Below are 20,784 nucleotides of genomic sequence, written 5' to 3' on the forward strand. Positions count from 1 at the left end.
TTTAATATGTATACTTAGTTCTTTAAATATCGGCAAACCATTGCCCAAACTCCCTGTGAAATGTGTCCTTTAGCATTTCATAGAGTTGGGAGGTACTTCAGAGATAACCTAAGCTAATTCCCTACCATTGCAGAAAATTCGTTACCACAACATGCCTTGTAGGTAGCCAGCCACCTCCACCTTCTTCTGAGACAGTGTGTTCCCCTGCTGAACATGTCTACTGCCAGGAGGTTCTTTCAGCGAAAATCCTTGTTTCTTGTAATTCGAATCTGCTTGTATGGGTCCTGCCTTCTGAAGCATCAGGAAGCAAATCTGAGCCAGCCAGCCAGCCCTTCAGATATTGAAGCTGGCTATCCTATTGCTTCTTAATCGCCTCTTCTATGTAATCATACTAACTCCTTCAAACCCCTCATATTGTTTATTTAGTAGGAGCCTCTTGAAAACGTTTCATGCAAAGTGTTATCAAGATAATACATTCCAGTGTGGTCCTTGATACTGATTAGTTTCCTCATCTTTGATTTCCAATTAAGAATTTAAAAGGCAAATTTGCAAGTTATGCAAATTTGCAAGTTACACAAGTTATGCAAATTGTGAACAAACTAAGGCAGATGGATGGCTTGTCTATTACCCCTGACAGGTAATTACCTGCTCAGTGGTTTCCTTGGCTTGTTTCTCCCTCAGTCTTCCAGGTTACTGCTAGCTTGAATCCCGGGGTCTTTGTGGCAGAAATCCCCATGTTCTCATTCCCTGTGTCAACTGTTGGTCCACTGAGGTACCTGGCTCATGAGAGAAACTCCCACCCTTGCCCTTGCCATCAGATCCAAAGGGATTAACATTTCTGAACGCTTGTGGATGCAGCAACACAATCATAAACTTACTTATTTTTGTTTTACGGATCTTGTGCAAGTGTCCTTGTAAGTGTAGAAACACACACACAACTTTGACAAGACCTCCTGTCTGCTCTTTACTCAAGTATAACAATATGCCCCTCTCGTCAATATCTTTGTCAATTTCATCCTCCACTTTAGCAGGACTCCTGCTGCCAAACATCTTTTCAAAAGGCTGCTTTATCTTCTACTGAAGGAATAACACTAATCCCAAAAGCGCCTTCTCTCCTGCAGCCAGCAGACACTTTCAGATCCCCCTGCACCACTTCCTACTTGTGTCTTCCCTCCAGTCACCTCTGTTATTGCCTGCCAGAGAGGTAGGAGTTAGGGAGCAGTGATCAGGATCAGGAACATACGCGTATTTCAAGGCAGAATGAGGAATGAGTAGGTAAGCACATGCCACTTTTATGGCAGGCAGGTGAGGTAGATAGTTTAAAATAAGTAAATTGCAAGTCAGAGCCATAAAACTGAGAGGAAAGTTATGCAAAATTCGAAGTAGCAGGCATTCATTCCTGCATGCTTGTGCAGGTCTGGAAAAAAGTGAACACATTTGGGTCACTCTCTGGTACCTCAAAATGTATATGGAAAAAAAATCCCCTTTGAGGCAGAAGGGCTGAAAGATAATGGTGGGGGCTCTAGCAAGATCACAGGGAGCAGCTTGGATTTTAGCAACTCTTTCTGGGACTCTTTCCAGCAGTTGTCAACAATCCATGATAAAACCATCCTGCCGGGTTTGGATATCATGACCCGCCACCCTAAACAACCCTATGGGTTTTTAGGCTGGCTTGTTTACAGGGAAAAAAACAGCCCACAATAAACAGCCAGGGTGCAGAAGTTACACTACCCCACCCTGCATCCACCCATGATGGCAGCCGACTGTGGCTTAGCACGCTGTGTGAACCAGATCAATCAGGTCAATTAAATCTGGATCTCGGAAGTGTCAGGCTGGGCTCTTCTCTGGTGGACCATTTTATATATCTAAAATTTAGTGGAACACTTTCTTCTAAGAGTAGCATTCCTTTGGGATGAAATACATTTATTTTACCAACTTTGTTTTAATTTGTTAGTGCCACAGGGCAACATTCATGCTTTGAGTCAGATGGATAATAAGAATTAGACACCAGCTGAAATAGAGAGCATAGTAAATAAAGCAATCCCTACTTTAACACCATGTTCATCCTGAGAAGGGATTTATTTCATGATTTTAAGAAAATGTGCAAGTTTAGATTTTAGGTGGCCAGAGATTCCAGCACTGGTGGGTCCAGTATTGTTTTGCTGTTGATACTTGTGGGCGGAAAGCATTATGACAAAGTGGTTCCATGAGATTCTCAAGCTAGGGAGGAGACAGTCCCTGTGTCTTTGGTCTACCTTAATCATCACTGCTTTTGTTTTTGCGAAATGAATATTGGTGACTCACATCAGTGTAATCAGAGTTGCCTTTGTTTCTTCTGCTTTTATGGCTGAAAGTTATTCTATTCTGTCAATATAATAAAAGAAGAAAATTAAAACGGCCATGTTTTTTTTTTTCAGAATGTCGATTATGTTGAAAGTATAAATGTCTGGCGCTATCTTCTGTTTCCTAAGCAATTGTGTTCATTACTAAGAGGTGGGTGGGTTTTTCTTATACTGAAATAGCTCTTACAACTTGGTAAAAGACCCTTCTAACCTTCCATCCTCTAGCATTTGTCAGTGTTTACATATGGCATAAATTAGATAATAATATTTGGGACTGATATAGTGCTTTCAAGTGTTTAACAGTGCCCCCACATGCACTGTTTCACTAAATCTTATGAGATGTAGTGGGTGTGGGGAGCCTGAGATGGAAAATGGTTTTCTTAAGATCAGGTATGTCCTTTCCACTGAGTTTAGTGAGGCTCAATTCCAAGTAAGCATGCACAGGATTGCAGTCCTAGTGAGCTCCTGGTAGGTCTCCTGTGCCCTTAAATATACCATAATAGTCATAAACATAGCAGTTCTTCCAGCAAAGGCATGCCTCAGTGGAGAAGGTGGCCAGTTATAGACTTGAGCGGGCAGGTGACTTCTTAGGAGAAAGAAGGCCTCCTTAGCAGCAAACCAACAACTGGATGAGGAGGGAAAATGAATGGGCTTTCTGAAATGTCTTACAAGTGGTAAGACGTGGGACATTTTTGGCAGGAGGCATGAGCAGATTCTCTGTTTGGTCCATGAAGCAGTATTGATTGGCTCAGGTGTGCTGGAGTGGTGGGGGAGGCTCTCACCTTTCTTATTGCATTGTTGTACTCTGCAGTAGGGCCAGGGATCTTCAGCTTACAAAGCAGCCTTCATCAACTTAGCATCCTCTGGAAATGCTGCACTACAATTTATGTATTTATTACATTTATATACCTCCTTTTTCCTTACAAAGAATTCAAAATGGCTTACATAATACTTTTCCTTCTGCTCTCAATGTGAGCCCCACAGCAACCCTGTGGGTTGAGTTTGTGACTCTCACCAGTTGGCTCCATGGCTGAGCAGGGCCTAGAACCCAGATCACCTGTCCCATGCTCTTACCTGCTACAGCACACTGGCTCTCCAGTAACTCTCGGCACCCACCAGCCAGGTTACAGCTCCCCCAAAGCCTGTGTTCTCTAGTGTTTGGGGTGGCAGCTTGGGATTAGGAGGAAGAAAACAAATGTCTCACACAATGATGTGTCTGATTGCTGCCTGCTACTGTGGATGAATGATTAGGGAGCCTTGGAACGCTGTTTCTAGTGTGAGTTTGAGTCCTGAGGGCTTCCTGATGCCCTGATGCGCTGTCTTGTCAAGTATGCAGCTGGAAGGTAGGGACATGTTCCCATTTCTTCCTGGTGGCCTCAAACTCTCATTTCTTGCTTCTCTAGGACCATTTGTGTTATAGTGGCATCTCTAATTCAAATGCAGAATGTGTAGCTGCGCCAGGAATCTCTGAAATAACAGGCACAAATTCTTAATGCGCAAACATAGCCATGAAAGATCAATGTGATATAAATATCAGATGTTTGTGTTCTAGTTCTTTTCAGAGTATCTCCTGGGCCTTTTTTTTTTTTTTGGTTCATATCTTAATATGGATTGGTTACATACTAAAATAAATAAAAATAGACAAGGTCCATTGGAAATCATGGGATCCAGTAGCACTGCATTTTGACATTAAATCATATTATTTATTTACTTACTTATTTACAGTATTTTTACCCTGTTCTTAACAACGTCTCAAAATTACAAAATTACTGCATGTCTGTTATGCAGCTGTGATGAACTTGTATCTCAGGGATATGGGGAGAGAGATTGTACAGAAATGAGGAAGAGTCCCGGAAGAGTTCCTGCCTGGCACCAAGAAGGCAACAATACAGGTGCCAATGGACTTCTTTGGGGGATTTATTCCATAAGTCAAATCCTCCACTGGGAAGTCTTCTCTTGTGCAGCCAACCACCTCCCTTCCTTGGCTGTGGGGCACCCAGAGGAGGGTCTCTGAAGATGATCTAAGGGGCTGAGCAGGTGGTACGTGTGGAGAAGGCTTGCCTTTAGAGATTCTGGATCTTGAATGTTCAATTGCCCCCACTCAGCATAAACTATGCATAACAAACCAACACAGGCACTGTAGGTGAGGGAAAGGGATAGATCTCTCAGGGCTCCACTCTGCAGAATGAGTAGGAGTCCCCCAAAAGCAGTATGCCTGGCCTAACACATTTTGGAATTACAGATGTAATCCATGTTACCGTCTTAAAAGGTGGGCCCATGCAAGATCATTCTGTTCAAAGGCTAAACGTACCGAACTGCACTTCTCCGAAGGTACAAAAGCAGAATTCTGTCCCCACCCCTCCTGTAGTTAATTCCTCCTCCTCCTGATTTCTATCTGATACCTGCCTTTGGCAAAGTTACTGTGGGACAGTTAGCAGCAAAGCTGTCAGGGCTTTAAACAAACATTGATTGCAACACTCATCCTCTTTGCACATTCGTTGCAGAGATGCAGCTCTTCTTATTTGTACAATTGGTTTTGCTTTCTAACTGGGAACACTAAAATTATGCATTTATCTGCGCAGCTTAATCATCCCCCGCCCATGGAACATGCTTGCTGCCTTGCTAGCCCCCAACATCTGAAGCCTGGATGACACTCCTCTCGCGTCCTGCTAGTACTAACCTTGCATCATTTAGATACCATTTCCTGTCTTCTTCAATCCCTCTTCATGGTGCTGTCAGTTCCTGGTCAGTTCATCTCATTACAGAGCAGGCTCAGACTTGCCTTTCGGCCATAGCTCTCCCACCAGCCCCCTGTTTCTACACTCAGCATCCCAACACAGATCCTTAGTAATCTCAGAGGAGCTTCTGAACTGAAGCTGATGGATCTTCTGAATGATAAGCCTTTCATGAACTTGAACTTCACTTACCTCTCCTCACAACCCTTGGAACTGCATGCACAAAAATTAGAATTGTGGAAAAAAGGCAGTATCCAATGTGGCATGAGAGTTAACATAAATAACACTGCATTGATGTAAGGGACCTCTGCAAGGCCAATCGTATTTGTTGGTGTGGCAGGATTTCCAGAGAAACCCATTGCATTGGCAAATAGTATTGGTGCTGCATTAAAAGTTACTTAAACTAATGCTATGCGATTGATGTTGGTTCTAGTGCTAACTTGGATATTGCCCTAGAAGTAAATGCATAGAAGTATAATTTCAACATTTTAATTGGATTTACCTCTTTTGTAAGTCTCAGAAAACACAGGGGAAGCCAGAACAACTGAAAAATGTAAGTGACTCAAGGCTGCAACTCGCTGGCTTGCTTGAGCTCACTCGCTCTCTCTCTCTCTCTCTCTCTCTGTGTGTGTGTGTGTGTGTGTAAAGAGTGAGATGCAGAAAGATTGGGGAAAGCAAGGAAGGATGGCAGCCACTATGCCCCTTGTTGACAACTATTACTTTACACGAATGGCATAAATATATGCTATCTCTCACTGTATAACACAGGAACTGGAAACTGGAAAATATTCAGTACAAAACAGATTTTCAAAAAGTAAATGAAAGGCAGATATTGGTGGTAAAATGATGAATTTCCTAAAGCATCTACCTGAAACAATGTTTCTCTAATAATAAACAATTGGAAATAACCAGAGAGGGGAAACAATTCAAACAATCTGTTTAGCTTCCAATTTTTAAGCAGCTGCAACTCATCTGCATTTCATCTACACTATGCAAAATTTGAGCACTCTCTACCTGTCATCCAAGTGATCTTGTGTGCCAGATTTCATAGTGTTGCACAAATAATCTGAGTTTCATAAAGAGCAGATGTTTGTGGCTTCAGCATTCCTTAGATTAGAGGCATCTATGCAATTTCATGGGTGTAGTGGTCAGTGCTACATCAGCTGATGAGTTTTTCCTGCTGCCATGCATTAAAAATCTCTGTTTCAGCACTGTGGATTCTAAGAGGCAAACTCTTTTTTTGGGAAGTCACATTTACACTGTCATGGAGGAAATTCCCCTAGCTGGTGAACAATTGAAAACAGGCAGCTTATCACATGATATTATGAAATCAGCTACACCACACCCTTTGGCAGAATTCTCAGGGCTTGTCACAATAAAAATTATCATTTAAAATTAACAAAACATCAGATCAGCAAGGACAATGTTAAAACAAGCAACTAATAAAACCCAAGAAGAAAAATAAAATCAGAAATAGCTGAGGCTTAAAATGGTAAAACTCTGCCTAGATCCTAACTCTTACCTATAGTGCAATGCTGTGCGTGTCTACTGGAAAGTAAGTCTTGCTAAGTTTGCTGAGGCTTGCTCCAAGTAAGTCTCAAGACATAAGAGTAGGTGCCAGATGAGCCTTCATGGAGATAGCATCCTCAAGCCAGGTGCCACAGAAAAAAGACTTTGTCCCTAGTCCCCATTGAAGGCCAGAGGATGAGAAACTCTAGAGAAGGGTCTCCTAACAATGATCGCAATGTTTGCACAGGAATATGTGGAGAAGGACAGCCTTTATGGACCCAGGAATTGTGGACTTGGAATTGTGCTTGGAAATGCTAGCAATTAGCCACCTAGCAGCTGTGCTCTGGACAAATCCAACTTTTGAAGAAGTCTTCCAGGCAGCCTCGTGTATAATGTATTGCAGCTATCTATTCTGGAGGCTACCACAGTATGGATAGCCCACGGCCAGGCTATCTTTGTCCAAAGAGGAGTTTCAGCTGGCCCATTTGATGGAAGGAACTAGCACCACAGTGTCTGTCTGGGCTTCAAGTGACAAAGCTGAATCAAGCAGCAACCACAGACTGCAAGCCTGATGTTTTTGGCGACTCTAGCTTGAAGCAGAACAGTTTGAATGCCACCTTCATGGATGGATGAACTACTTACTGACAGGATTTAGAATCTTGCAAGCACTGAATTTCCGTGGTTGAGCCCTCATCCACTCCGTTATTTATCCCAGATACCAGTTCAGCAGTTCAACTTCCTTACCAGAATCAGATGAAAAGGAGAAGTTGAGCTGGATGTTACCACTGTACTAATGGCACCTCGCTCCAAATGTTCAGTGACCTCACTTAGCAGTTTCATGGGGACATACAAGAGCAAGCTTGTTGGACCCATTAATACAAAACCTATTGGGGGTGCGTGGGGATGTCAGTAATCTCTACCCACCCTCCTAGAACCAACCCTGCAGGTAGGAATGCAGTGAAACCTAATCTCCAGTCAGCATGTGAAGAAGGATACCAATGGCATCAACACTTACAGAGAAGGTTGCCTCCCCTGTTTTCCTGGTGTAGGCCCCCCTCAGGGCAACAAGAACTATTTCCAAGCTGAAATAGGTGGAGGTGAGAGGTAATAGGATAGATGACTTCTGGGATGGGCTCAAGGGATCCCTTTCATTCTTTAGGACCAATGAATTTTGAGGAAAGTTTCAAAGTGCAATAGACCTAATTAATTAATTAATAACTAATGTATTGTTGATACCTCAAAGGCAATCTCTTCTATTGTATATGCTGAAATTAGGACTGAGGCCAGATTAAAATATATCAAGAATGTTCACAAACATTGAATATTGTGAATATATGCAGTGGAGGGCAGGGTGCGTTCCAATGGAGTAAAGCTCAGAGCACCAAGATTTAGGGTGGGTGCCAGGAAGTACTTTCGGACAGTTACGACCTCTAGAGTATGGAATGGGCTTCCACAGGAGGTGGTTAAAGCCCTTTTGGTGAGGGTGTCCAAGGATAGGCTGGACATGCACCTGGTAGGCATGTCATGAGCAGAGCTGGCAGGAGCTGGGGGTCAGACTAGATGGCCCAGGAGGCCCCTTCTGACTCACTCTGTTTCTGCATTTATATTCCAGTACAGGCTGGAGTTGAATGGTGACTACCTGCTTGACACCTGTCACCTGGGTAAAGGCCAGCCTGAAATGTTTTGCTGCCTGAGGTACACCAGTCACAGCTGTAGCCCCACCAACCACAACTTCTCTTCCTCTTCTCTCTAGTGCTTCCTTGGAGTGAGGCGCTGTAGAGCAAACACGCAAGGCCAACTCCAAGAGTTTGGATCGCTCCAGGCCGATTCCCTTTGGTGATAATTAGGGTTAAGCATTAAGCAGTAACTGTTGAACTTTAGTGTATTTGCTGTTCTTCACTATTGTCTGTCTTTACTTGTTTAAAACTTTTTAAATATCTTCTCTTCCAGTTTTACGATACTTTATTGCTTTTTTACGGCCTGTGTTTTTGGACTGTTGTGAACCACCCAGAGTGCTTTGGCTGTGGGGTGGTATAGAAATGAAATAAATTCAGAAATAAATAAAATAGTTTTTGCTCTGGTAGCAAACTGTTAGCAGTATGATGCTCCTTCAGTTCTTTGGGGCCATCTTGTCCAACAATGCCTTGCTCTAAGGAAAGGCACTATGAAACTGATGTAGCATCCTTCCCCAAAGGGAAGCTTTTTATATTGCCAGACTGTGAACGCTCTTTGACACACGGCAAAGGGTTGGTGGCACTTATAGGGCAATCAGCACGCCCAACCAGGAGACATACCTAGCTTTTTCTCATGCCCTTGCATGAGAAAATGGGGTGGATGGAGAGCAGCGGTAGGCAGCTGATGGCATAGACGGGTCACCTTCCCAGTCTGCTGCCAGATACAAATAGCTCAGATTTCCTCATGGTAGGACTGGCAGTAAAGCCCAGTAAAGGCCATATGGCTTCTGCAACCTGTAGCTAAACTATGAGATGTTGGTACACCGCAGAAATTTTTCAACATTCTTCCATTTGTATTTTATCTTTCTGCACATGGTATTTAAGATGGCCACTCATATATAAGAACAAGATACAAAAATTATTTCTTTATATTGTTATATACTGTCCCATTCCCATAGGCTCTGGGCAGTTTACATGAGATTCGAACAAGCAATAATTCAAATGTAGACAAAAACCAAGCACATTAAAAAAATTAATCTGGGAAAGCCTGTTGGAAGAGATACATCTTTAACTCTCTCTTGATGGTAGCAATCTGGGATATCTGACACTTTTTTCCTGGCACGCCATTCCATAGTTTAGAAGTGACCTCTGAGAAAGTCCTCTGGGAAGTTGACATTAATCTTTCAGAAGCAAACTTTGGAAGATTATCCCAAGAGGACCTTAGCTGATGAGGTGCTCCTGAAGGTATTTTGGACCGAACCCATGAAGGGCTTTAAAGGTAATTGCCAACAACTTGTACTGTGTCTGGAAATGTATTGGCAGCCAATGCAGAGACTTGGATATTGGTGGCAAAGCTAATAAATGAAATAAAGGGAATATACCCCAGCAGTCTAATACATTAGGTGCTTCATCAGCCTGTACCGGACCATTTTGGTCTGTCATTTATAATCCATTGCATGACTGTGGTTTCAATAATTCAGCTGGTTTCAAACATATTGCTTCTTACGAAAAAGGTAGTCTATCTGAGCAGGAGTCTATTGAATGCTTGAAAATGGCCTTTAATAAATTCAAGGTAAATAAACAAAATATTTCTTGTTGTCTTCCTCAGCAAAATAGAAATTGGTACTCTGATAAGACCAAGGGCACCTGCATTAAATATTTGTGATGACATTGGAGAAATTCAAATTGAAGCAACATTGGAACTAGCTTTACAGGGAACATATGCCAAATTCACACTGGATGCCAGAAATGAGCATGCTATCATGCTTGCTTCCTCACACCTCTAATTTCAGGGATATCTCAATGTTTTCCTCACATTGGTGTCTTGGGGAAGGGGTTCAAGTGAATTAGAGAGCAAAAATGCACATTCCAGATGGCAGAGCAACAGAAGGGAATTCTCTCCTCAGATGGACCCCAGATTGTGAAAGAAGCTCAAGGGACAACAAATGGTTCTTGTATAATTTTCATAATTTGAAGTAGCTCCCAAGTGTTTAACTAAGTGACTTCAACTAGTCTTTTTTTTTCTCATTTAAGAGTAGAGGCAGGTTTTGGATATGCTCCAAAATACTCAAGAGGCCAATGCTGCAAAGTGCCTGCGTTTATTTCCCAGCTCTTAGTTTTGTTTCGTTTATCCCTTTCCCTTCCCAAAGCAGTCACATTTTGACCGTTGTGAAAAGACTGACTTGGCCATTTTCATGTCACAGAGGTAGGTCTAGTAGGGTGCAATCCTGCACATATTTAGACTGAAAGAAGCCCTACAACTCCCAACATGTTTCAGCAAGCACGCTTTACTGGCTGGTTGTTATACGCCTTTTGTTCCCCTCTAAAGCTGCATAGGATTGCACCCTAAGTGAATTAGGTTTTTAAATGGAAATCTTAGGAGCATTAGTTCCTAATCCTGTTAACAGGACAATCCCTGGAAGCACCACAACTTTCACTTTATTTTGTTTGGAACATGCTATCTAACTTGAATGTCTACGCCCATATCACTTACTGGGTGTAATCACAACAAACTATTACACTGGGTTTTGCATTTCTCATGTTTGTGGTTTGAATGCAAGCGCTGCCTCAACTTGAATGTACTTTTGCTCTGAAAATAGCCCTTTTTGATACTGCAAAATGATCAGAAATAACATGCCCCAGTCCACACGTCTTCCTCCTCGCTGTTGCATCTGAAAATTACCCAAACCTTTGCATTTGTAGGTGAACAACTTCATGGTGATAGGAATGCTATTTTGAGTGTAAAACCAACTGGAGCTGAGAGGGTTAAACAGCTGCACCTCCCCCCTTCTCTAAAGTTTGCAGTCACCTTGTTTGCTTTTGGCAGTGTGTTTTTAAAAGTCTTTTAAGGAAGACAGGAACCTAATGCATTTAAATAGAAATGGAGATTGTTTCTTGCTGTTATGTGCTGTCCTCTTGTCTCTGAAAGCCCTCCAAAATGTTCTACCAATCAGCTCAACCCATGTAAATTCAAGGCTGTGGCTACTTCTATGGAGTCAATTCATCTCATATACTTGGTCTTCCTTTTCTTCTTTTGCCTTCAACTTTCCCTAGAATCATGATTGAGAGTCTAGCTTTCCCATGATGTGCCCATAGTAGTTGGTTGTCTTCTCACCTGGGAGTCTCTTCTTCTGACATCATCTCTTGTTTCACTTTGAATTTCAGCATAGGGTTTCCAAAGTAAGAACTATTCAGAAGTGGCTTACCATTGGTGCCTCCTGCACATACTAACCAGACTTAGCTTCAGTGTCACTGCTTTTTTCTGTGAATGATGCCCTGCCAGACTTGCCTTCAGCTACCGCTGTTTGGAATCTTATGAAGGAGAGTTGGAATGAATCTGAAATGTTGGCTGCTTAATTCATGTTCTCTGAGTGCCAAGAGCAGTTAGCTCTTTGCTTCATGACACTAGCAAGATTTGAAGAGCAGACATTTGGAATAAGTGGTCTAGCAGGGACAGCCTAACTCACTTGAGGAACTTGGTCACCTAATACAAAAGCAGCTTGCTGGTCCAACATCTGATTGCAGATGCTTATCTGGAGCCCCCATTATGTCTTTCCCCCAAATGGCCTCCAACAGCACACACTGGTCTTCTGTAATTGGATGCCTTATTCCTTCTTTGCATCCAATTATGAGAAAAAGGATGCATTCTTTATTAGTAACTTGGGGATTTTAAAATCAAAACATATTTGCTCATTAATCAAAGACCTACTCACCCATATTCTGGTCATTTCTCATTTGCATATACTAATGCATTTATATCAAGAAATTAAGTCTTTCATTGGGAAAGATTTTATTTCTTCTGAATGCTGCAACACTAATATAGGCATTTAATTTAAGCTACTGAAAGAAGGGATAGCATCTCTCAAGTGTGGGATAATATGCAATTGTGCAATCAAACACTGACATCCAATTCTGAAAAAATATTTTAATAGATTTTTTCCCCTGCCAGTTTATAAATCTGCAAGTATTCCCTCAGTTTTGAAGTTCAGGTGTGAGTTCAGGCTCTCATACAGCTAAGATGCTACCAGCCATGTACAAGAGAGAAGTATTGGCAGGCTAAGGGGACCCACAGTTTGCAGACGTACAAAAATACTTAAGGAAAATCCTCTAAGGACACACACATCAAAGTGCAGCCTTATGAGGACTGAATGTACTCTGTGGCCATGGAATTCTGACCGACTTGTGGGGGAAAAATGGACAACAGAGTAGGAGGTGGAATGGAATGGAGTCTACTGAATGTCGGCGTGGCTGACTAGAATGCTTCGTACTGCAATACATGGCTGCAGGTCTGATTTACCCAGAATATTCCATATCATAATGACACAAAATAAGAGCCAAAAATGTGTTAAGAAACAAACCAGGTCAGATTTGTTCAATATTGTATAAGCTGCAGGATTTGAGGACTGATGAACACATTTTAACTGTGTGTCTGGTTGCATTAGTTCTTCCTGCAATAAGGAAAGCCATAGAAACAGGGTGGGAAAGACCTCCTTAAGACTTAACAGGAAGCAGTCTCCCAAAATATATTGAGGTGCTTTGTTTTTTAAATACTGAGAGTCAATGCAAATTACCCTGCCTTATTATTGTGCTGCAAAGAGACTCTGTTAACAAATAGGAAATAGCAGTTAATATTTATGTATTAGGTACTGTTGCCTAGCCAGATTGAATTAGTTCTTCAGCAGTGACACGAGGGAGGCGTTACAATTCAGGAGCAGGCAAATTCATGCTTTTCATGGAGAAGGTCCCAGGTTCAGGACTTGAAATCTGCAGTTAAATGGATTTTGGGTGACAGGCTGGAGAAAGACCCAGTATCAGGCTGCTTTATATGCACACTTGGATAGCCACTAATTTAATGTGTAAGTACAGGTAGTCCCAGAATTAAGGATGTCTGAGTTACAAACAACCTGAACTTATGAATGAACTTCCATACAGCCTAGTATGCCTGCCCCTTGATAGTCGAACAATTACATTTCATCAGCCCTCTCTAAGGAAATGCTTTTTAACTCTCCAGAGTTTATAAGTGGCTTGCTCTATTTGGAACTGCGGATGGCATCAGGCATAGGTTGATGTGCATGTGGCAAGCATTATTTGGGCAAATTATTTAAGCAAATAATGGCAAGCATTGTTTGGGCGATTAAAGCCAACTTGCTAAGCATTGTAATGAATGATTTTGAAAATGTATATGCAAAGTGTAGAATTAGTGCAATCAACTTAAGAGCAGAATCCTATGCAGGATTAGGTGGGGAAAGGCTTCGGTAAGGGGCAGCATAGAAATGTTCTAATAACAACAACAACAACAACAACAACAACAACAACAACAACAACTCCCAACACGTCCCAACCAGCACAGTACCCATGTTATCTACCATGTTATCTGCCAGGGGCATGCTGGAAATTGTGGGCCCTTTTTTCTGTCTGAACATGCATAATATTGCAACTTTAAAAGGTGGGTGCTACAAAATAGCTAGAGCTGATTTCTGGCAAACTGTGTTCTGATAAACTGTGGTCCTGCAGACTTGTATAGGAGATCCTGTTATGAGACTATGGATAATGATAGGCAAGATGGCTAAAAGTAACTTGTTCATTATTACTGATCTTACAGTGCATTGTACTTTTGCAGGGGTATGTCAGACATTCTGTAGAGCAGCGGTGGAGGACCCATGGCACATGTGCCACAGCGGGCACGCAGCGCCCTCTCTGTCGGGACGCGAGCCAAGTCGCCCCAGCAGCAGAGCACTGGATAACAGCGCACACAGGGGCCATGCGCATGCTTGGAAAGGAGTAGTGGCGCCAGGTGACGATGTCACGAGCCGCGATTCGTTAGCCGTGACTCGTCTGAGCATTCGCATGGCCAGTCAGTGCGCTGCCAAGGATATTTATACATTTGCTTAGACTGGCTGTGAGTTGTTTTTTCTACACTAAAGCCTCATTATTCAAGTTTTATCGCAGTGTTGGCACTTTGCGATAAATAAGTGGGTTTTGGGTTGCAGTTTGGGCACTCGGTCTCTAAAAGGTTCACCATTACTGCTGTAGAGTATGCTCTGTTAGCATAGATCAATGCAAAAATCTTATCTTGCAGTAAGCAAAAGTTGAACAGTACTGATCTAGGGTTTACACTGAATTTCTTGAGGGCCTGTGTTGTATCAGAGGAGATCAGCTATCAGAAATGGCAGAGCATTAGAAAGAAATCAAGAGAGGCTCAGTTCACATCCCTGATGGTCTGAAGAAATTGCAGTTTTCTGTAAACTGTGTTTGTTTCTTCTTTCCCATTTTCCTCCCCTCACACCTTGATTCCCAGTCCCTTCCATACTGTGGAAGTGACATAGGAATTAGACAAGCTATGGAAAAAGCAAAGAAGAATTTTCTTCAAACCGTGATTTCCAAAATCCACTGCAAATCATGTTTTCAAATCATGGATTCAGGTAAATTGTGGTTTGTGCTAAACCTAGGTTGTCCAGTTTATTTATATATTTATTGAATTTTTTATCCCCCTCCATTCGCCATAAGGCTTCCAAGTTGGGACATGATGACTAAGAGTATCCTGAAATACAGTCGAAAGGGAAATATGTTTATGAAAGGGAGGAGGAAACCACAACATGTTCCTGATCATTCAGACCATGAATTAAGAATGTGACATAAATTGAATTGCAGAAGTCACAGGACCAGAGGGGACATTGGAAGGCTTGGGAAAAACTCCCCTGTAAGGATAGTAAACCTCAATGGAACATTTTAAGAAACCTCCCATTTTTTCCAGGTACTGTTCTGCTTCATTGAAAAATAACTAGGAAAAGCAGAGGTGTTTTTGCTTTTATTCTTGGATTTTTTCAGGCATTTTCTGGGCTTTTACATCTTTAGGGAGTTTTTATGGCAGCTCTGTCCCATCATATGGAGACCCTTATTTAGTAAATAACAATGATTGAATTTTCTAACATGATATGCACCACAAAAATGTAATTCTTCATCTTTTGGAAATGATTGTGCTTAAAGAGGTGTCTGTTGACACTTAGAATGAAGTGTTTGCTTTTGAACATACGTGATGCTGGAACGACGCTACACCAAATCTGTATATTTTGAGTGATTAAAGGGCCTAGTAAGGCTAATCCCAGATGTTCAAGATCATGAATCAGCTTCCTTGGAGTTTTAACATTAACCTAAACATCATCTTGAAATTTTAATGCATAATAAATTTTTCACATTTTTGCATTGATTGCCTAATTTAGAACCTCATGGCAGATGATCACATTTTTGAGTTTATCCTCAATATTACAAGATTTTGACAGCTATTTTTATTTATTTCACAGGACTGGAAATCTGTAGTTACTTTTAAATGCATACTAGATCCATGAGCTCTGCATTTTCTCTGTATATTGCAGCTTAAGTAACCATTTCTCCTGGGTGACTTATTAACACAACATTCCAGAAAATGTGCCCACCTAAAATGTTCAGTGTTCAAAACTACACATGTTTAAAATTACTTCCAGATTCTGGCTGGATCAACATAAAAAATATACTCTTGTGATTGTCTTGAATCCCAGTCACTGGGAATAGGTGGGGAATAGGTGGCATCATGTTGGTGATGTCAAGGCCAGAAATATATTTCAAAATGGGAAGTTGTCCCGTCTCTTCTTTTACAATGTTTGCTAAATAAAAGGAACGACGGAGAGAGTAAAGCAGAAAATACGTTTGGTGCAACCATTGAGATCACTGTAGGTGAAAACAAAACAGCGCAGTTGAATATTTGTTGCTTGTTTTTCAGGCTGGTGGATGATCGGTGTGTGGTGGAACCAGCAGCTGGTGATCTGGATAACCCACCCAAGAAGTTTCGAGGTAAGTATTAAAGTCAGCTTTCTTTAGTGGGCCTGCTACTGCTTTAGATTCCTAGAAAGAATTCCTTTCTGTTTGGATACTGGCTTGTAGTTTGCTTCAGCAGTGATACAATGTGCACTGTTATGGATCCAGCATCATTCATTTGTCCTCATCTAGAGGACTCACATCACTTGGACATAACATGACTATGATGAATCCAGAAGCACCCCAGAACTATACACCTATCCTTCCAGGGGCGTGTAACCTCATCCAAGACAGGCAACCTATTTCCTGGAGCTGTGACCTATCCATCCACAGTGCATCCATCTTGCCAGGATTCAAGCTCTCATTGCCCTCATCGAGCACACCATTCATCTAGTCATTCAAAAGGCTGGATTTTACTCATGGCTGTGGTGCTGCATGAGCTTGGTTAACTTACTGGCAACAAGCACTGTGTATTTAATCAACCATTAAATCATAAGCTTGGTGGAAAAGTAAGGTTGAATGGAGGATGCATAATTGGGAAGTGGAATTAATTTATTACGCTTCGGTTTGAGAAACATTTCCCCAAGGCTATTGGTGGAGTATCTCTTTCTCACCATATAATAGATGTTCTCACCTGAGCGTCAACAGAAACAGACTTACCGGTGTGGGTGTAATTCTGGGGAATTGCTTTGTCGGTGGCTTTAAATCTGCTTGAGGAAGGAATCTTGTTTAAAGGAAACCATGCTTCTGCCCAACCTTTCTTCCTTGATTTCTTTGGCAGCTACTGCCAGAAATAGATGGTGTTCCATCCCCCTACACATACATCACAATACTTGCTTAAACAGAAGGGCTGTGTCTTTTCGTTTTTTCTTTTTTTAACTTTGCCTTACAAGCTACAAGCAAATTCAGAGCTACCTCCTGCTAGTTGCTGGCTGCACACAATGAGATGCAGCCCCACCTAGATAATCTGAGAGAAAACTAAACAGACTAGAGGATTATGGACCAAGGTTACCAAGACTTGAGGCCCAATAGGTATTTCAGGACTGAGCAGATGAACTGCTGTTCCAGCACAAAATATACTATCTATGAATACTAAGGGAAGATGTGTCAGTGCAAAGGTTTAAAACAGATGAGTTTTAACCAGGGAATTGTCAGGGATGGTGGCCTGTAAGTCACCTATGAATTGGCAAAAATGAGACATGCTTTGCCAGAAAAAAGACACAACTTGGATAAAATTTGCACATGCTAATTTATAGATACAATGGCAAATTCAGGAAAAAAAAACCAATTTAAATAGAAATACAGTATGTTCACAGTAATGTGGGAAACGAGCAGCTAACCCGTGCTCCTTGCTCCATGCTGTACAGGCCCAGTTCATCCTTCTGTTGATCTTTTCTAAACCAGATTTGGACTGGGCCACCCTTCAGACAGAGGATAAAACTTTCCGTTGTAAGTGGTTACCCTGCCACCCTTTGGGCTCCTTATGTCCCCTGACCCCTGCTGCAATTCGGGCCATCTGTTATAGTGAAGCTGCAGTGCAGCAAGTGTAGAACAGAAGCTTCCCCTGCTTGCAAAGTGGTGTGGAGGAGCAGAGAATAAAGCACTGGGACTCCATCACTACAGTCCTTCACTTCCACACATGTGGTGCCTTATAGGGAGCAGCTTCCAAGTTATAAAGAGAATCCACCTTTTCTAAATGTGCTTAACATACTTTTGGGCAGGGCTTTTTTTGTCATAGAACTCACCGGAACGGCGTTCCGGCACCGTTTTTTGACGGATTTTTCCAAGTGATTGTGAATCGCCCTGTTAGGCGTAGCAGGTCTGCGGCAAAAATCATTAACATAGTGCCTGCGGGCTGCTTGTGTGTCGGCGCTGATTGTCGGCACTGATTGTGAGGGCGCTGCTCGGCTTGGGGCGCTGCTCGGCTTGGGATCAGTCGTGTGGTCGCGCCGAGTGCTTACTGCCGGCGGCGACCATTGTGTAAAAGTGTGACCCCAAGACATGAGTTCCGGCACTTTTTTTTTTTTTTACAAAAAAGCACTGCCTTTGGGGGACCAAAAGTGCAATCTGAGGCATGTCTACTTAGGAGAAAGTCCTATTGAATTAAGTGGGGCTTACTCCAACAGTTAGTGGAGTAAGCCCCTAAACTCAATATTTTGCAGAGTACCATCTGGCGCATAGTCAGATGTTTTTTTTTGGAAATTAGGCAGTAAAGAAAATGGGCATTGGAAAGAAAACAGTAAGTGTGAAATGGTAAAACTTACATACAAATAAGCTATGGTTGCTTTCACCTGCATTATTTTATCTGGCATCCTATTGTTTAATTGCTTACTTCTTAAGGAAAATCTAGATGATGGTGTTGCTAGATAATTGCATTTACAAGTTTCCATGCATTTCTCAGGTTTGATTTGTTGTTATTATATCTACCCGTCCATCTAATTGTAGCGCTTACATGAACAAGCTAAGTGATATTGAAGTTTTCAGTGTTCTTGAGAATTAAAAGCTTCCTGTTTACAAGTATTTTTAGTTTTATTGTACCATTCACATAACTGAATAGCCCGTAATTGTGTGGGCATCTATTCTGAGAATGCACTGTTTGATCGTGGCTTGTTTTGTCATGTGAACCTGGGCAGGGGTAGGTGGGGGAAGGTTCTAGGCTTATGTAAGTTTTGTTTAACCCTCACACAGCTTTTGCCGCCCAGCTTCATACAACATGAAAAGTCATGGCCAGGCAGTGACTATTCAAATTACATCTGGCATATGCTGGCATGTGCCAGATTGTGGCTTAAATAAATTATGTGAACTTGGTCATTGTGTCTGGAAGGCTAGTGATGAGTTGTCCAATCTTGTCAACCTCAGTGTTTTGTTGGGGGGAGAGGCAGTTTTTTATTACTATAAAAGAAAGAAAATAACGAAAGAAAGAAAACAAAATATAAAGCATACTCCTACCCCACTGGGGAATCAAAATGGAGAAGTTAAGGGTAATTTAATCACTAATCACATGCTCTGAATAAAAATAAAATTCAATGTGCTGCAATTGCAAGGACGAAACTTTTCAGCAACATTACAGAGGACCTTGCTGAATGGGCCATACTTGTGAGCAAAGGATCTTGATTATGGGAGATGGCATTACTGGATAACATAGCAGTATATGATGTGCAGTGTGGAATCATGCTTTGATTAAATTGTGGAAGAATAATGTCTCAGCTGTGCCAAGGGGCTAGGGTTAGTGTGACATAAAGAAACCTTGCAAAAGGTTTGTCAGAATTTTGGAAGCTGAAAGTCGTTTGACAAGTTAGGAAGAATACTGCCTTAAAAATCTGTAAGTAAAAGAGCTATTACAAAAAGGAGAGGAAACCAAAATTCAGTGTTGCAGTTCAGCGTATTGCTGGGACCACGTAGCTACGATCTTACAGCAGACAAAATTGCTTAAAACTAGTTTGAATTCTTTCACATCAAAATATTAGCCTTTATGTAGAAATAGGCTGAGATGGAGAGAAAGACTGATGAGAGATCTCTGATACAGACAGGAGTAAAGCATTAATCCAAGCCACTGAGTTTGGCACACTTTAGCCACCTTTCTTTGACTCAGATTTTGGTAATTATTTCCCATTCATACAGCACTCTCTGTTTCTGAAACATCTCTTTGTGTGTTGGCTGCCTCTGGATCCAGAGGGAACAGATGATGAATCAGCAAAAGGGCAGGGCAGCTCTTGGCCTGTGAAATGGGATGCCAGGGCCAAAGCAACCACACATGCAAATTGGATTCTTGGCCAGTGATGTTCTCTTTTCCTGGGCATTTTGTATCCTGTCCCGATAACGCCGGCTTCTCTCCGTACTGAAATTTATTCTGCTCCCCACAAGTGGCTGTTCCCTCAGATCTTTCTTGTCTCAGAGCACGCTGACTAGAGTGACCTCCTAAACCTTTTGGGATGCGATCCATATATGTTGATTGTTCCTGTTTACCAGTGCCAGCCCTATTTCCTAGGACTTCCCCTGCTAATCACTGTCTCCAGGGATATCTTTGGAGTGTGAAATGATACAACTGTTATCATTCTTCAGGATTTAGCACCTCCATGGCCTCTAATGAGCGAAACTGCATTTCTGAGTGAGGGATGGATGCATTTTACTAGTAGTGCACAGGAGTGTAGCTGTATGCATGTCATCGCTAAGGCACCATGGCAGTGTACAGTCTGGCCTTTCATACACTGCAGCTGCTGAGGTATGTTTTGAACTGTTGATAGCACACTGTGCAGAGTCAAACATTGTATTTATCAAGGCTACCTTTAGCCAAAAGAAATGTTCTTTTGGCTTTTAAATCTGGAGGTATGTGGGGATAGGCTATTGCAGTGCAAACAAATATGGCATATAGAGGGCAGGGCAGGTCCTCAGGCGGTGTGAAATAACAGAAGGGCTGAGGGAAGCATTGGCTGTGATCCTTGGTATTAGGACGGGCAGGCCCCTCTTTTAATCTGTAAACTGTTGGAGGATGTGGAATTGTGCCATGTCACCGTGTGAGGAGAGGCAGCAGCATTGCAAAGGAGTTGTGGACACCTTTGTAAGAGCAACGGTGCCACTTTTCAAAGCTTGCTCTTCAGGCTGATGTCACACACAAATGCGCACGAAAACACACACAAAGCCATTGGAAAGTCCTGTGTTCTCTTCTGTACAGTTCCGTACTTGTCAACATATTGACATCCAAGGAAGCAGAATGGAGTTCCCCCATTGTTCTTA

The 20,784-nt window shown here is 42.0% G+C and overlaps 1 protein-coding gene across 2 annotated transcripts in view; it reads left to right on the plus strand.

Annotated features, from left to right (window-relative positions):
- Nucleotides 1-20,784, plus strand: part of ITPR3 (inositol 1,4,5-trisphosphate receptor type 3) — a 111,142-nt gene that overhangs the window by 15,785 nt on the left and 74,573 nt on the right. For both annotated transcript variants that reach the window (XR_006416089.1, XM_044444242.1), the window contains exon 2: nt 16,016-16,086. Coding sequence is in view for 1 of the 2 variants with exons in the window: in XM_044444242.1 (XP_044300177.1) it covers nt 16,016-16,086 (71 nt within the window). In the remaining variant the exon portion in view is untranslated. The remainder of the gene's footprint in view (nt 1-16,015; nt 16,087-20,784) is intronic.

The sequence above is a fragment of the Varanus komodoensis genome, unplaced genomic scaffold, assembly GCF_004798865.1.
Source record: "Varanus komodoensis strain SLA01 unplaced genomic scaffold, ASM479886v1 scaffold1, whole genome shotgun sequence".
Classification (NCBI taxonomy): domain Eukaryota; kingdom Metazoa; phylum Chordata; class Lepidosauria; order Squamata; family Varanidae; genus Varanus; species Varanus komodoensis.